Genomic DNA, 18,254 nt, shown 5'->3' with positions numbered 1-18,254 from the left:
GTAACAGAGTATTTTTATATAGTGGAATTGCTACTTTTACTTAAGTAAAAAAAAAGCACTTCCACCACTGATTCGTGGTACTTTTATATCGCTGTTGTCGGGCAGATAACTCTTATCTGCAGATTCTAACATTTTGTGTTATTTTGTAAATTAACCCCTACTTGATCATACTATAGCGTCAAAGAAAAATATCAAAAGTAGCAGATGCACAAGCTGAGCTTGTAGATCTGTCAGGGACCCGGATGTTTTGTGACCCATATGCAGAACTCAACATCAAAGATCTGCTACTTTTGATGCTTTTGAATTTGAATCCTGAAAAGTTAGTTTTGGACATTATGAGGTTTCCACCCGACAGAGACCATATATGACTATTATGACTAAATACTATGACATGTTTTTATAATATGCTACTTTTAAATGACTAATTTTATTATATTTTTTCCTTAATCCATGCACCTTATGTATATTATCTGTCATTACATCTAACTGATTGATACCACTGCAATTTATCCACCACACACCTTATATGTATGTAATGCACCGTATGTATATTTTTGTTTGTTCTTCTGTTTCTTCCTTTCCATAAATCTTTACAGCTTTCTTAAAACTACAATGATGGGGTTTGTGCAACAAGTAATTTCACCCACTTGTACCATCTGTAACCCTGTGATGTGACGATACATTTGAGCTGGGACACAAATTATAGACCACATACATAGACTACGAAATGTTATATATATTTTTCATTTACTGAACAATTATATCCGTACTGGGATCTTTAAGTGAGCTAGGGTTGATGTGTGGATGTACTCAGATTCTCCCTCAGATGTCTCTGCTACAACAGGGAATGACGACACTCTTTAGATATTGTCACTCACTGATAGTATTGCTGTTCTGATGTGGTTCTTCTAGTAATTAAACATGGCAAATATGTATATTCATGATATGACATTAAGTAAAACATTATTACAATAAACTAAAAATCATTCCCACAATAGGAATGAAGTAGCTGTATACTTTTGAGGATTTTTTACTTCACTGGAGTATTTCCCATTTTCAGTACTTTTACTTCTACTCCACTACATCTAGAGGCAAATATTGTACTTTTACTCCACTACAATTATTTGAAAACTTTAGTTACTAGTTACTTTGCAGATATAAATGAATACATTATAAAACATACATTAACCACTTTAGCCCTATTTTATACATAGACTATTTTCAAATATTTTAGTACTTTTACTATACATTTTGACACCAATACTTTGTACTTTTACTCAAGTAAATTTTGAATCCCAGACTTTTACTTGTAACTGAGTACTTCTAATTGCAGTATACTTTTACTTAAGTAAAACATTTGAGTACTTTTCCCACCACTGCCCTGTGCATATTTGTAACACTAAGTTTATTCTGTAAAGGATTCTCTCTGCATAACATACACTCTAAACACTTAGACCCTCTATATACTTATAAAACAAGCTACAATACAAAAGTATGGTAGTTATAATGTGCTGTTCTTCTAAGCATAATAATGTAATTTGACCAACACTGAAATACTTCATAATAAACCTTGTTATAAGTTGTTATGTTTCATATAAACTTATAATGCATTGTACATGTGATTATAATGAATTATAGACCCGACTTTTAAGTAAAGCATTACACAATACACCTTGCCTCGTCTTTGCATGCATCTCTTTATTCATGACGATGTTTACAACATCTTGGATTATGTATTAATTTAAAAGTCCTGACAGGTCACCACTGTAATAATATGTGATACAATACAGATATCTAACAGAGTCCCAAAGAGAGAAAAAACCCAAATTAAAACCATGAAAAAGAGTAAATATTGCATCATGCCTTTTATACCAAGGCTGTGCTTTTCTAAAATATATGCATGCAAACCTAAACATGTTTAAGTAAGACGTCTGATCTTCATCGCTACAGCCTTCAGGGAGTAATAATGACTCTTCCAGTGGTACCAGATTACACCTGTTGCATGATGAGCCGTCTTTTCCCAGAGGTAAAGACCATTGATGTTAGCATGGTGACCGGTCCTGTACCAAAATGCACCGTAAAAATCACTTGCTCTGTTCTTGGCCGACGTGTCCTGATCTTTGTCAAAGGTTGAGAATTTCATTCCATTGTGATAGGTCAGTGAGTCTCCTGCTCCCCCATTCTTGAAGCCAGCAACCTGCAGCTTGTAGCCATCAGCCTCAGAACCCACAGAGAAAGAGGAGTAAGAGGCAAACGCTGTGTTTCCCTCAAAGTCTTCCATGTCCACCCTCAGATGATACTTTTTGTCCTTGGTAAGGAGATGCATGTTCTCCAGTCCCAGCCAGTACTCGCCTGATGCGTCTCCAAACCCAGCTTGGTACTGAGCCCAGGGTCTCTAGAAGTTCACAGTGCCGTCCACTCTTCTCTGGATGACTGTCCACTTCCCTCCATCTGTGTCCATGTCACAGTAGACCTTGACAGGAGCAGTAGTGGGGTAGAAGTTGTACACACCACTCTGTGCGGAGACATTGTTGTAGATGTCGGCACAGTCCAGAGCCAGGTTGAGATCACAACGAGGAGCAGAGTGGACTGTTACTGCCAGAAACAGAACTGCAACAACAAGTATCATCTTGAAGTCTTTGAGTTGTAGCTTGTTGTTCAGATTAAAGGACGTCTAAGTGTGTTGTGTGTATGTTCAGCTCCAGTAGAAGGTTCAATGCAGTCTGAGTTTGAGACCCTTCTTTTATAGTTAAGAATGATGACGTATTGATGCTGAAGAGATCGTATGATAGATAAAAGTAATCCGCCACCAGACCAGTCTGAGCATCGTGGCTGCCAATACATTTTGCCAATACACACACACACACACACACACACACACACACACACACACACACACACACACACACACACACACACACACACACACACACACACACACACACACACACACACACACCAACCAACCTGCATCATTCAAAGCCTGCGCGGCACAAGGTGCGGCCATTGAATGATTAGAGAGCCCGCCTTGGAACCCAGAGGTCCCAGGTTCAATTCCAGGCCCCAGCAATGTGTTGAAGTGTACCTGAGCAAGACACTTGACCCCCAACTGCTCCCCAAATAATGCAGTGCGTGTGGACTGCATTATTATTATTACATATTATTATTATTATTATTATTATTATTATTATTATTATTATTATTATTATTATTATTATTATAATACAGTATGAACTATTCTACAGTAATAGATTGAAATGGTCTACCTCTTAAAAACTATTTACAGTATGCAAAAACTGTCATACAGAGGGCTTTAACTTTCAAAACTTAAAACAAATTGAATCATTGTCATAGACATAGAGAAATGATTTTAGAGCTTGAACCAGCCCTCAATATGTTTTTATATCAATCATTATGGTGATTGATTATGTATTAAAACATAATAGGACATGACAGTGACTATACACTATTGTCAATGCTTGGATTTGGCTTCAAATGCAAAGCTATCAATTCATTGTAACAATACACAATTGACCATAGGCTTTACAAACACAACTATTGTGAATGGATTTCAGAGCTTGAATTCCCACTCTAAAACCAGATACAAATTAGATGCAATGAAAACCATGGAGCATTACATCAACAAAGTATCCTATTTTACAACTACAAAGTCATGGAACCTATAGTTAACCCTGTAAAGCCCTAACCCAAGTAATAATAGGCAGACCATTCTATTCTTTGAAACTGGGGTGCTTATAAAGCCTTGACAAGATGTAAAAAAAAAAAATGTATTGATCACAAGTCACAACATGTGTATATATTTTTTAAACAAAACCACACCTTTTCCTATATAATTTAGAACATTTAGGGCTTTTCAATGGACCCTTCGCTAAACCCCACCCCAAAAGCGATTGTCCAATGCCAGCTTAGCAACCGTTGTTCGCCAAACTTTCGTCACCTGCCATAGCTGATTAGCGGAGAGTGTGGCGTTGTAGAGGGGGTCTCCCCGAACGCGTGAGTATGTCACAAGTGTTGGCACACGTGTCCGTCTCCGGTCCAGTGTCCAATTGGTATAGGCTACGTACTGTAAACGGCACTTTTCTGACCTCTGACCTCACTGGACGGTCCGCCACACTTTTTTTTACACCTGTGCCGCTTAGCGGAGAGTGTGGCGTTGTAGAGGGGGTCTCCCCGAACGCGTGAGTATGTCACAAGTGTTGGCACACATGTCCGTCTCCGGTCCAGTGTCCAATTTGTATAGGCTATGTACTGTAAACGGCACTTTTCTGACCTCTGACCTCACTGGACGGTCCGCCACACTTTTTTTTACACCTGTGCCGCTTAGCGGAGAGTTTGGCGTTGTAGAGGGGGTCTCCCCGAACGCGTCAGTATGTCACAAGTGTTGGCACACGTGTCCGTCTCCGGTCCAGTGTCCAATTTCTATAGGCTATGCACTCCATTGAACAACATTTATCCATTTAGATACATTTTTTATCTTTTAAAAAACGTTTTTGTTACACAGAAACATAATATGTGTTGTATAGCTTTGTTTAAATGCTTAATTAATAGTTTTAATGTGCAAATGAACCGTTTTTCAATGGTTTTCAATGGTTTCTTTTTACTCTAGAGGGTACTCTTATTCTGAAGGGATCGTCAACCGGAAGTCTTATTTCTGCTCCGTTATTTCTGCTGACGGAACACAGCTCTATGGAGCTGTGTCAATGCTCCATAGCTCCATAGCTGTCAATGTTATTTCGCCCGCACACACACACAATCATTTGCAACATAATAGCAAGAACAGGAATACCACGATAACGCAATGGTGAATACTGTATGAACCAGCAACAGATTCCACTTACCCACAACTGGAGGGTTCTTTTCCCAAGCTGAAATCTGCGCTTAAACTGGAAGGCTATATGGCTGTGCCTGTGTTGTTGAACACAGCTTAACGTTGGGAAAGTATTACACGACTCACTCGCCCAGGTGGTGTCAATGATACTAATCACCGTAATCGTAACACAATTCAGAATCCCAGCGCTGCCTGTTTCGAATTCCGCACGTTAAAGTATATTCATTCATTTGTTCGTCTATTTATACTGACAGCCGTCTTACCCTGCGGTACATGAAAACTCCTGTTACCGTCATGGATCAACTTCAACCTGGTGTTTGCACTTTCTCCATTTACGGTCCGTACATCTATATAAACGTTCAGATTTCAAATATAAATTGCTTATGCTATGGCCACGGATGTTAAAATTATGCACGGGACTCTCAAAAGTACCCGTATATTCTGTGTTGTTCAATAAAAAGCATTTTAATCCGATCGGTGGCCATTTTCTCATAGTTATAATGTATCAGAGTGCAATACACCTACCAACCGATAGGGTCGCTTAGGTGAACGCATATGGAGAAAATGGCCACCGATCAGATTAAAATGCTTTTTATTGAACAATACGGATGATACGGGTACTTTTGAGAACCCGTACATAAATGTAACATCCGTGGCCATGGGATAAGCACGTTATATTTGAAATATGACCGTTTCTGTAGATGTACGGGCCGTAAATGGAGAAAGTGCAAACACCAGGTTGAAGTTCATCCATGACGGTCGAGACAGTCGACCGTCGTGTATCCATGGCTATTACTCCCTCTAACATTTCCCGTGTTTTTAGTTCATTGAAATAATAATATGCACATTTGTCCGGTGCATAGCCTACTGCAGGCCTTGTTGACTAGATTTAGAAGAGATTTTGAAGCTCTTGCTGCTGAAATGATCGATTATTTTTAAGGGGAAAAGCCGTCATTTAACATGCAAGTCAATGGGTGAGAAGCAAAGTTTGCCAGGCGCTGCCAGGCCTGGGTGTGACTAACTCCGCACCACCAGTCACAGAGTGGAGTGGGTGGGGCTTAGCGAAGGGTCCATTGGTTTGGTTAATTTCTTTTCCGAACAGAAACCTTTTTAGTTTGCATTGTGGTATGCAACAATACAGTGTCTGTCCTTCACAACATTATGTTTCCTCTTATACCCTTTACTTTTCACTTACAGTAGCCAGTAGCCACTACACAACATCTGGCTGATTATCATTGTAGTTCAGGTTGTTTCATATAGATAGACTAAATCACAAAGGCGTGTACATTTCTCAATTTCGACGAAATATTTGCTCTAAATATCACATTTCAATCTTTAATTACTTTAATTACATAATAAAAACAGTGTATTCTGACATTGTCATTGGCAGAGCAGATACACCATATTTTATTCCAGTCATGATGACATAATAAAACCTATTTTACATAATAAAACATCTTTAAATGATATTATAATGTGATATGACACAATTAAAATTCAGCAGACAGGGATCATATTTCTGTGATAGGTCATAGAATGTTGTCAATATGTCCTGCAGCCTTAAACTGACACCAGTAGGATTCAATGATTAGATGTTTGTACTGTCTAGATCCATTGATATCAATGTAAATGTTCCCCTGTTGTTATTTCAATGTATTTCTAAGGTTCTAGTGACTACATGATAGCTTTGATAGCTTTGCATTTGAAGTAGGTCAATGCTTGGATGTGGCTTCAAATGCAAAGCTATATCAGAGCTTGAATTCCCACTCTAAAATCAGATGCAAATCAGATGCAATACAAACCATGGAGCATTACATCAACAAAGTATCCTATTTTACAACTACAAAGTCATGGAAGCTAGGACCTGCTGTACAGTTAACCCTGTAAAGCCCACCCCAAGAAATAATAGACAGACAATCTTTGAAATTGGCATGCTTTTGACAAGACATGAAAAATAACAAAAACAACAACATAAATGTCAAAACAAACAGATGCATTTACTTTTTTTGTGTGTGTGTGTGTGTGTGTGTGTGTGTGTGGGGGGGGCAAAATCACCCCTTTTTCCCCATGGAAGAAAATGACTAGTCTCAGCTGAATATATCAGCTAACCATTTTTGCTTTAAAGCACATTGTTTAGTCAAGTGACGTTATAAAAAGGGTCATGTGACAAAGTATAAATTAACATTTAGACCCAAAAGAAAATAAAAGAGGAAAAAAACACGTATACATTTGTTCAGTAAAACCTTTTGAGATTAATCCAAAGTGTTGATTCTACATTTTATGATGAAACGTAGGAGTACAACGTCATAGTCTGGTACATTTTATAATAAAGCACACTAACTCCTCAACATACTGTTGATTTCAAACCCCTAATATTATAATAATAACCATTACCATTAACATAATTAAAGCGATCCCACAATTTAATTGTTATCTTCATTATTTAGCGATCACACTATTGTTATCTTCACTATTTATTATTATTATTATTCCCCGCGTTTTTTGACCCCTGCCCGTCCGTTTTCGGATTGGTCAAGCTTCACCTGACATCACAATATCTAACTATATAAATGGCGAGCAACTTCCGCACCCTCGGTGGTGACACCCCACAGCTCTGTTATCGACTAAACAACGCACCGCCAGACCACATGTCGCCTACTGACTCGCCACGCCGGCCGCGCTGAATTTACGCCTCGCGTAGGGGACATCTCACTGCTCACTACACCGTTTCCACCGCGCAACATAATTAATTCTACTCACCAAATGTCGGACAAAACGGAAGGGGAGCCCGCTTCGTACCGTTTACCGTGCGCACGCCCTCATCACCACAACAGCAGCCAGCCGCTGCGGGTTTTTTTTCCTTTTTTTCAAAACTTTTTTTTTGGTCACCATTTTCTCCAGGCACCATTTCTGGTGTAACGTCGGGTGTTTCTTTTCACCAGCCAATCACCTTTCACGTTGCCACGTCCGTTGCCACGTCGCGCTGACGTACGCTAAACAAGCGCTGCCGTGCGCACAATGCAAACGAGCCCAAAGGCGCGCAAAAATAAGCCGCGCATTGCTTAGACACAAAGTCAGACCTGGCAACGCAGCCTACGCCAATCATGTGTGAGAGATCTACAAGCTATGGGCCAGAGACGCCACCGTATCTTAGCAACAACTACAGCGCTCACTCTCATTGGTCGTGTCACGCTAACAGCAGTCTCCAGACAATGGCATCGCAGACAGCTTGCTGTTACTGCTGTAGCCATCACAGGCAGTTGCAGCACGACGGACAGGGCGCTGTGATAGCTGCCATGTCGCTAACGCTAACCTGGTTGTCATGCCTGCAGCGGCTGTGCAATCACTTTGTCAACAATGCACGTTCGTGTGGTGAATGTCTATATTGCTGCTCAGTTCGTCCATTGTAGATGGTGTATGTTTGTGTGTGTCTTCTGGAGAACTATTTAGCTCCACAGCAACTACAGTAACTAACGTAATGGCAGGACCGCCCCGTGCAAGGCATGTTAGGCTGCATTATGGTCATGTAGTAATTTCAGATAATTTCGCTCCGATTAGAGCAGTGTCTATCAACCCTTTCACGCCGCCCCCCCCCCAAATACACGTACTTGATCTGGGCCCCCCCCATTCTGTTTGACTCCGTTCCACAAGTAAATATTGTGAAAATAGCCGATCTACAAGCTCGAAACGCCTCACGTTGACAGGCTTTGTAAGCTTGGAGATCAGCTATTTCCTACATGATTGCCTCTTTCTTACATTCTTTGCCAATGTGGCCCATGTTTTCATAGCATAGTTTATTGACTACTTCTGTTGCAGAAATGGCCATTTCCTTTACTTTCGGTTTTTTATTGTCTCCGCCAGGCCGAAAGGCATGGCGCAAGACTATGTTTCACCCCCTGTCCGTCCGTCTGTGATAGCTAATCTCTCACATCGTTGACTTGATCGCAGGAAAATAACAGCCCGATGTGGAGAGTCAGTGAGAGCTGGATAAACGACGTAAAATGTGTCAAAAGGAGTCTGTACGGCTGTCGATAAATGAACACATGACGTCGGTGGGAGAGGAGATATTGTGTCTTTTGGACAAACTGCAGCGTGGTGCTGATGTTTGTTGTGTGAAGCAGCTTAATGTCAGAGTGTTTGCCTTGGAGCGCCTCAGTGCGGCTGCAGAGTTCATGTGCAACCTCTTCCAGAGAGACACAGAGACACTAGAAACTCTGCTGGGGAAAAAAAACACTGCTGGGCATTGACTTTCCTATGGACATTGATCTACACACTGCAGGTATATCTGCTACACACACAACATCAAACTACACACTGCAGGTATGATGCAGCGTTTGCATTACAGCCAGCATGCCAGCGTAGTTCCCATATGGTTTCAAGGTGGGCTAAACCATATGGACCCCATGTCAGCAATGTCAGCGGCATCCACTTCAGTCCCAACTGCGATGCCCATGCAGGCTATAAGTAGCTTCTACCTGGCCCTTAGGTGGGCCCCAACTAGCCATGTTTATGTGGGACCAAGGCGGGTCCTAACTGGGTTTGCCCATGCAGGCTTTAACTGGGTTCTACCTGGGCCCTAGCTGTACCCTAACCAACCACAGTGCAGTGCCCATCGCTCCAATTGTTGTGACGTCAGGGCTCTCAATACTGCACATTGGTGGAGGAGGAGGGTCCGCAGGGCGACCGCACACATCGCTGAACCAATGGTAGCCCACGGATGTTTCCTCTGTGGATTTACAATCTGCCCCTCTATGCCACATATCATCCGCACTACAGGGTCTTCACTGACCGAGCCACGGCCCCACTGACCCTCATGACGCTACGCCACTTAAACGTGCGGCAGCATGCGCTGGGTTGCCAGGTTTGCACAGCCTGCGCCAGAAACAAGCAACCACCTTCATGAAAAAAAAAAAAACACCGAAATGGTCCGCAATGTTCCAGGGGTGTCCCCGCGCGTCCCAACACTCCACAGGGGGTCAGTGGACCATCAGGGGGTCCGCGGACCCCCTGTGGACCCCCTGAAACATAACAAATATTATTTCTTCAAATTTTTTCCTTTTTCAAAAAAACTTTTCCCCAGTTTCACTCCGGCGATTTGGGTCCCCCAATATACACACGGCCACGCTGGGCCCCGTGCGCGGCTGGGGTTGAGGGGGGCGTAGCCCCCCGAAACTCTAGTGTAATATAAATAGGTAAGACAGAATTAATCAGGAACAGTACTTTCTAGTGTGATATTATCAACATTCTTAGCGATCCCACACTGTTTCTTCAGGAACAGTACTTTCTAGTTATTGTTGTCTCCGCCAGGAGACTATGTTTTCACTTTCCGTCCCCCCGTCCCCCCTCGGCCAAGCTAACATTGGTCAAGCCTCACGTGACACGTGACAATACGTTGAAAGAGTGTGCTCTGATTGGCTAGTGAGACGCATGACGTATAGCGGCCTATAAATAGATGTGTCACTTCGGAGCGCTGCGGTGCGCGTTCCGAAGTGACATCAGTGCCATCAGCCAAGCTAACATTTAGTGGTTACATGTCGCCTTTCCGACAGACGGATAGGACACTTACACAGACAGGACGGATAGGACACTTACACAGACAGGACGGATAGGACACTTACACAGACAGGACGGATAGGACACTTACACAGACAGGACGGATAGGACACTTATACAGACAGTGTGTCGTGTTACTATGACACAGTAACATGTTCTATTTTTTGTAAGAATTAGAACATAAGAATTAGAACATTCCCAACATTCCCAACACAAGTCTGCTGGCGGAGACTTGTGCTCCGAGGAGCACATTTTCTAGTAATAGAAATGTTATCATTGTTAGCATTACTACTAATACTGATATTACATGAAAATGTAATAAGATAATGGACACTAGTGGTCTGTGACTTCATAATTACTGATAATCGATTATAGACAGTAGATATGGTCATATCTTGATGTCATAACATGACATCAATGACATCACAGGTCAGAGTGTTGCTTTAGGAGATGCTGGTACATGCTGACTGTCCTTGAGAACAACACAATAGATACTATAATACATTACTATTACCCTTTAAATACTCCATATTTTATCATCATCATCATCATCATCATCATCATCATCATCATGTCTAACTATGTTGTTCCAGAGTTACATTGATCTTCCATGGCAACACATTAAGAGGCTCAGTATGAACAGTACCAATGAATGGAAAGAGTGCCTCAGTGAAAGTGTGTGTGAAGGTGTGTATGTGTGTGTTAGTGTCAGGATCAGAGAATGACAGCTTTCCTTCATTCCAGTCCAGCTGGACTCTGATCCTCTGGGGGTTCTGCTTCACTGAGAGATCAGTGTTAAACCCTGGTGAGGATTGTGCTCTGTATTTACCTTCAAAGAAATATATGCTCCAGAGTTGACCCTCTCTGTTTCCCCTCCTCTGGTGAGACTCTGTTGACACACCTAGTCTCCAGTTTATATTGTCTCCAACCTCAACATCCCAACTGTGAGTCCCTGAGTTAAAGCCCTCAGAACCCAGGACACGGCACTTGCTCTCAAACCTCTCTGGGTTGTCAGGAAGCTGCTGTCTTTTTCCCCATCTCACACTGGTCAGATCATCAGACAGGATCAGACATGGATGGGCAGTGTTGGGGTCCAGAATGACAGGAGTGTAGGAGACAATGTCCTTCATCTTGTCCCAGATTCTGAAGGTCAGGTTGTCCAGGTGTTTGGTCACTTCTATCAGAGCTTCTGAGACTGGCTGTGGGTCCTGCAGTGTGAATTGGACTCTTTTCATTGTGGTTTTGTAGTACTGCAGGAATGAGATGTGTTCAGCTCTCAGATCCTCCTCTATGGCACTGATTGTGTTTGAAAGGGTTGATATGTCTCTGTTCAGACCCTCAATCTTCTCCTTCATCATATGACTCTTCTGCTGCTCTTCCTCCCTCAGAGCAGTAATCCTGGCCTCCTCTTCCTCTTGTAGAAACCGATGAAGCTTCTGAAACTGTCCCTTCATCTGCGTCTCTGTGTGCTGAGCATGGAACTTAATGTGTTCTTCTGTTTGATCATAGTTTGTTTTAACTTTATTAAAGACCTCCAGTTTTTCCTGTAAGGCCTTCAGTGATTTCTGGACTTCCTCCTTGTGATCCAGTGCAGCTTCATCTAGGGGTCTAAAACTGTGGTTGGTGTGTTTTTCTGAATGAAGACACACAACACATATAGGCTGTTGACATTCCTTACAAAACAGTTTGAGTTTCTCAGCATGCAGACTGCAGAGAACCTCAGACCCTGTTGAAATTCTCTGATGTCTCTGTTGTATGAACGCCTCACACAGGTTCTTCAGAGCCAGGTTTGAGGGTGGTTCCATTGAATGTGTCTTAGTACAAACTGGACATTCATGTATTTCCTTCTCTCTCCACCATTCCTGCAGACAGGCTTTACAGAAGCTGTGGCAACATAACAGGAGAACTGGATCTTTAAAGATGTCATGACACACAGGACAGGAAAAATCCTCTTCTGAGAGAGAAAACATGGAATCCATTTAGTCTCTGAGCGAAGCTACAAACACTCAGTTCAAGACAAGAAATGAGCCATTCAGTTACACTCTTGTAGAATGTTCGAGTTTACTTTCACTTTGAATCCTGGTTCTTGTTACAGTCCATTCGTCAACAGCAGGTTCCAGTGGTCTGGGTCAGTATCCCCTCCTGTAGCTGTGGAAAGACAGCCTGTCCTCCCTCACTGGAAGTTGTTTTTGACCTGAGGGTGAATCTTATCGCCTGTCTCTGTCTGTGTCTTCAGTGAAGGGTGTACGTTTCTGTTTCCTGATTTCTCTCTGCTGACTCTGGTAGGGGAGGAGTTTTGACACACCACAAACCTGCCGCCCCCACACACACACACACACACACACACGCACGCACGCACACACACACACACACACACACACACACACACACACACACACACACACACACACACACACACACACACACACACATTCGACAGGGTAGACTGAGGGGTATCATTTTTTTTTGTTGAATTACTTGTATAGTGCATTATTTAGATTTATTTTCTTGAATAGTAATTAATTTTGTGCATGCTTTGTATTGTATTTTTTTTTTGGATTGTTTTACGTTTTGTTTATGTGCAATAATGCCTTTCTACTTTCTGTGAGGAACAGCCAGCTTAAACAACAAGTCTTCATATATGCAGCAGAGAGGTACCTGGAGCGAGACGGCAGCAGAGAGGTGTCCACAGTGTTGCACGCGCAACCAACTCATAGGCAGGCATTTACATTTAGCCTGCCTTCGATGTTGTACCGGCCTGAAGCAACACTTGGCTCTTCACACCTGACCTACAAAGCCTACCTCAAGAACTGCCCTACTTCAAGAACAGATATACAATTAGTGTAATATCACACATATATGCCGATAACTCATTTGGCTGACCAGTTGAAACACCTTTAAACCCATTCATCGGTTGAATTTACTTTCTTAGTTACTGCACTTTGATAGATTGTTCGGAACAGCTCAACTGGCACCCTGTTTGTGATTACAGATAGGTGCAGTGCTGTTGTCTAGGTCTTTTCAGACGGTATACCATAATTATTCCCTCACGCACGGCACGTGCATGCGCACATACTGTACGCGTGCGGTCACAGAATTAATTATTGTGGTTACAGAGGGTGCTATATTTATTTATTTATTTTAATTCAGTTTGAGTATACTGCGTATATAGTGTATATTGGTAGAACACACCACTGGATACGAGGTGTTGATGAAGTAGACGTTGCCTGGAGCTTCCCGGCCTGGCTCCTTCTTCAGTCCCCCGAGTATTTGCACTTTGCTATTGTGGCACACTGCTAGTAAACGCACTTTTCTTTTGGTTGAAGCTATTGTTTGCACATCGCTAGTATTTGCACCTTGCTATTGTTGCACATTGCACTAGGAAATGCACTTTACTTATTCTGAAGCCATTGTTGCACATTGCTACATAGTATTTAATTTGATATTGCATTAGTTAGCGGCGCCATTGGGGGTTAGGGTTTTAGGATTTTCTTTTGTATTGGTACTTTATGGCACAGAAGCCTCTGTAAAGGGAATAATTGAATAATGTATACTTACTTTTTGCTAAACTGTTTCTGTGTCAGTTCTCTGGGGTTAAAAGTGTTGCTCTCCTTACCTGGTATCAAATTCAAACCTGTGTCCTGTAAAATTAAATGGTTTGGTTTATATAGGGGACCCCTCACCTTTAACAAAGGTGGCATAGTCGACAAACTGTCTTTCTTTTATACAGTTATTCACTTTGCACTTTAAATGGTGTAATCCAACTTATTATTGTTGTGAACTCAGTAAGACTAACAAAGAGAAAGAGGTATCAAACTCAAGTGCCATTTTGAATATAACTGGGCATGTCAAATGTTAGTTGGCCACCGTCACACACACAAACACACACACGCACACGCACACACACACACGCACGCACGCACGCACGCACGCACGCACGCACGCACGCACACACACACATTAAATTGGTTGTATGAGATTTATCTTTTTTTAGATTTTTTTATTATTTAGTATAGGGGCAGAATGATTTATTTTTATCGCCTCAGAGTGGAGTTTGACTGTTCAAAGTGGTTTAGAATGCACATTAACATTAACCCTTTCACACCCTGTTGGAAGAGGCATTCATGCGAGTCACCTGCCTGCTTATCAGGAGCAGTTAGGAGTTCAGTGTCTTTGTTCATGATGTTTCTACACACAGTGTCAGGAGGGATATTTTCCCACCACATTGCAGACGAGGCCATCAAACTATTGTCACATCAAGAAGACAGGAGAGAGACTGTCATCTTATTTATTTGTTACACTTTGCTGCTGTAACGCCATAATTTCCACTTGGGGATTAATAAATTATATCTCATCTCATTTCATGGCCCATTTAAAATAGAGCTTGTGGAAGAGGCTTTTCATCCTCAGCTTGTATTCAGGAATACATGGCAGTATTTAATGTATAAAGTTAATGAGGAAGGCAAGCCTACCAATAAATCAGTGTAAAAGACACCAAAGATTTGGTGAAGCATCTATCAGACAGACATTGACCACTTCAAAGCCTGAGGTGTGATAGTTTATACGTTCTAAATGTATTCATCCATGTATAAGCTTGAAGACTATAAATAGGTGCCGGTAAGACAACATCTCCACCAGGAGGCACACTCCTCCCTCCTCCACCGTTGTGTGTGGGCTGCATGTGGTGTGGTGTCAGTGTTGATGTTGTGAGCATGCGTGAAAAGGCACAAGGAAATGGGGGTTAAGGCTATGATAAATGGTGCTGATCATTAATGCCTTGTGTCAATTATGTTTCTACAGGGTCAGACTGAGAACACACATCAGGGCAGGGTAATTAAGTATTTAGCCCAGTATTTAGTGTGTGTGCCAGTATTTAGTGTGTGTGTGTGTGTGTGTGTGTGTGTGTGTGTGTGTGTGTGTGTGTGTGTGTGTGTGTGTGTGTGTGTGTGTGTGTGTGTGTGTGTGTGTGTGTGTGTGTGTGTGTGTGTGTGTGTGGCTGGGATCATCTCTGACAGGTCATACAGAATGTGTTGCCAAATTATGTCCAGGAGCCTTAAATTTGTTTAACAAAAATGTCCAGTCTAGTGAGCGGTAGTTTTTATCAGTTACGAACCATAGCCAAATTGAAGCCCATTTTAACACACAGGGACCTGGAAACAGTCATCCATGCTTTTATCACCTCTCAGTTGGACTACTGCAACTCTCTATACCATGGGCTGGCACAGTCCACTCTCTCCCGTCTGCAGATGGTCCAAAACTCAGCTGCCAGACTGGAACTAGGAAGCGAGAGCACATTACCCCAGTTCTGGCCCAACTGCACTGGCTACCAGTGAAACATCGCATTAATTTTACATTTTTACTTTTTGTTTTTAAAGCCTTAAATGGCCTCGCGCCACAGTACATCTCTGATCTGGTTTCTGCACCTCCTGCCCTCAGGGTATAGGTGCATCTATCCACATGCTCCTTGCCATTCCCCCAACAAGCCTTAAAACTAAAGGTGACCAGGCATTTTCTGTTATTGCCCCCACACTCTGGAACAATCTCCCACTGCACATTAAGTCCAGCTCTACCATTGAAATGTTTAAATCCACCCTAAAAACCCACCTCTTCTCCGTTGCCTTCAGCTCAGTCTGAGGGCAATTAACCTATGGCCATTGAATATATTGAATGTATTTTTGTCTTATTCTATTTTGGTATTGCTTTCATGTTCTCCTATTTATGCGTTTTTTTGTTTGAGGTATTGCTTTATGTTTCTTTTACTATGCTGTATTTTAGAAGGTTTTTATGATGCTATTGTGAATGTTAAGCACTTTGGGTCAACTTCTGTTGTTTATAAATGTTCTATACAAATAAAGGTGACTTGACTTAAAGCAGCACTATGTAACTTTCCTCCTCTACCCCAGATTTGAACCTGGTTTCCTGTGCAAGTGCTGACATGTTTTACCATTGTGGTAACACGGCTACAGACAGATTCTCACGCAGCGATGGATCTGTTCTTGAGAGATACCATTGAGCTAATAGAGCCTGCCTGCTTGACCTTTGACACAATCTAAATGTCTCAATAGAAGAGCAGGGAAACTAAATACAACCACCCTGTACACATTATATTAACATACTCTACCATACAGATTGGACAAAATCACATTGATAAATAAAAACAAAACGTTACATAGTGCCACTTTAAACTGACATCAGTCATTTCAAGGATTAGATTTTTGTATTTGCTGGATCCATTAGTATCAAGGTAAATGTTCCCCTGCTGTTTTTTCAATATATTTCTCAGATTTTCCGAAGAAAATGACAACTCAACTGAATGAAGTCAATATGTTTTGAGTTCAAAACACATTGTTTAATCAAATGGCATTTCAAAAGGATCATGTCAAATTGTTACATTTGTTGTTTGTTCGTTAAATGTGTGTGTGTGTGTGTGTGTGTGTGTGTGTGTGTGTGTGTGTGTGTGTGTGTGTGTGTGTGTGTGTGGGCTGGGATCATCATCATATCTCTCTGACAGGTCATACAGAATGTGTTGTCAAATTATGTCCAGGAGCCTTAAATTTGTTCAACAAAAATGTCCAGTCTAGTGAGCGGTAGTTTTTATCAGTTACGAACCATAGCCAAATTGAAGCCCATTTTAACACACAGGGACCTGGAAACAGTCATCCATGCTTTTATCACCTCTCAGTTGGACTACTGCAACTCTCTATACCATGGGCTGGCACAGTCCACTCTCTCCCGTCTGCAGATGGTCCAAAACTCAGCTGCCAGACTGGAACTAGGAAGCGAGAGCACATTACCCCAGTTCTGGCCCAACTGCACTGGCTACCAGTGAAACATCGCATTAATTTTACATTTTTACTTTTTGTTTTTAAAGCCTTAAATGGCCTCGCGCCACAGTACATCTCTGATCTGGTTTCTGCACCTCCTGCCCTCAGGGTATAGGTGCATCTACCCACATGCTCCTTGCCATTCCCCCAACAAGCCTTAAAACTAAAGGTGACCAGGCATTTTCTGTTATTGAAAAATTGTTTGTTAAATTGTTAAATTAACGTTTACCTCTAGAAGTCTACATCCCAGGAACACGCTGGGCCTGTACTGTACATTTAGTTTTACCAAATAAACTGTTTTAATATTTTATTATGGTGTTATCATTGTATTATCTAGTCTAGTGATAACATGCTTGAATTTACCTGCAAGGATCATAGTCTACCTCACCCCTTCTGGTTTCATAAAACCTTTGTAATATTTAACATACTGACCTCTGCTAACCATCATACAATGACATAGTCTCCAGTTTGATACCGGTTTGAGTCATGTGTTGCATGTCTTTCTATCATCAGCTTCCTGTCTCTCCACACACATAGGGTGCGTTCGGAAATGCGCACCGGCAGCGTACTCGCATTAGTTTGTATTGGCCAGTGTGTTCAGTGCTATATTTCCAAACGCACCCTAAATAAAACAAAAATTACAAAAAAACAACAACATTATAACAGTAATTGAATCATATAATTCACATGCATTTTTTTAGTAGAGTAACCCAACTCTCAACCTTATTACTATTTATCTAATTTATACCGTAACCACTTTAAACCCTATTTACTGTAATACTATACAATGACCAGGGTTCTATACTAGGCTAACTCTTTCTTCCCGTACTCCAAACATCTTAGCAGGAAATAGCCGATTTGCAAGCTCAGAATTTGACGGGTTGTGATCGGCTTGTAGATCGGCTATTTCCGCTGAATGTTCACTACGGAATAAGGACACTAGGGTTCAAGTGGTTACCCCTCTATACTATAACAACCATTACAATTGGTTGAGTTAAAATCTCAAAAATGTGTCGTCATCATCATCA

The 18,254-nt window shown here is 41.7% G+C and overlaps 1 protein-coding gene and 1 pseudogene across 2 annotated transcripts; both read right to left on the bottom strand.

Annotated features, from left to right (window-relative positions):
- Positions 1–1,708: 1,708 nt before the first annotated feature.
- On the bottom strand, positions 1,709–2,705 carry LOC311054976 (microfibril-associated glycoprotein 4-like; annotated as a pseudogene). The gene has a single exon. The product of its transcript is annotated as a microfibril-associated glycoprotein 4-like (transcript).
- Positions 2,706–10,748: 8,043 nt separating this feature from the next.
- LOC311054972 (nuclear factor 7, brain-like) lies at positions 10,749–12,381 on the bottom strand (the record flags this gene model as incomplete). Its single annotated transcript, XM_084071018.1, has 1 exon — positions 10,749–12,381. The coding sequence occupies one exon, from the start codon at positions 12,379–12,381 to the stop codon at positions 10,978–10,980; it is 1,404 nt and encodes a 467-aa protein (XP_083927144.1). The 3' UTR covers positions 10,749–10,977.
- Between the last annotated feature and the right edge of the window lie 5,873 nt (positions 12,382–18,254).

This window comes from Gymnoscopelus microlampas (assembly GCF_963454915.1).
Source record: "Gymnoscopelus microlampas genome assembly, chromosome: 11".
NCBI lineage: Eukaryota > Metazoa > Chordata > Actinopteri > Myctophiformes > Myctophidae > Gymnoscopelus > Gymnoscopelus microlampas.
This window is presented reverse-complemented; position numbering and strand designations above follow the sequence as displayed.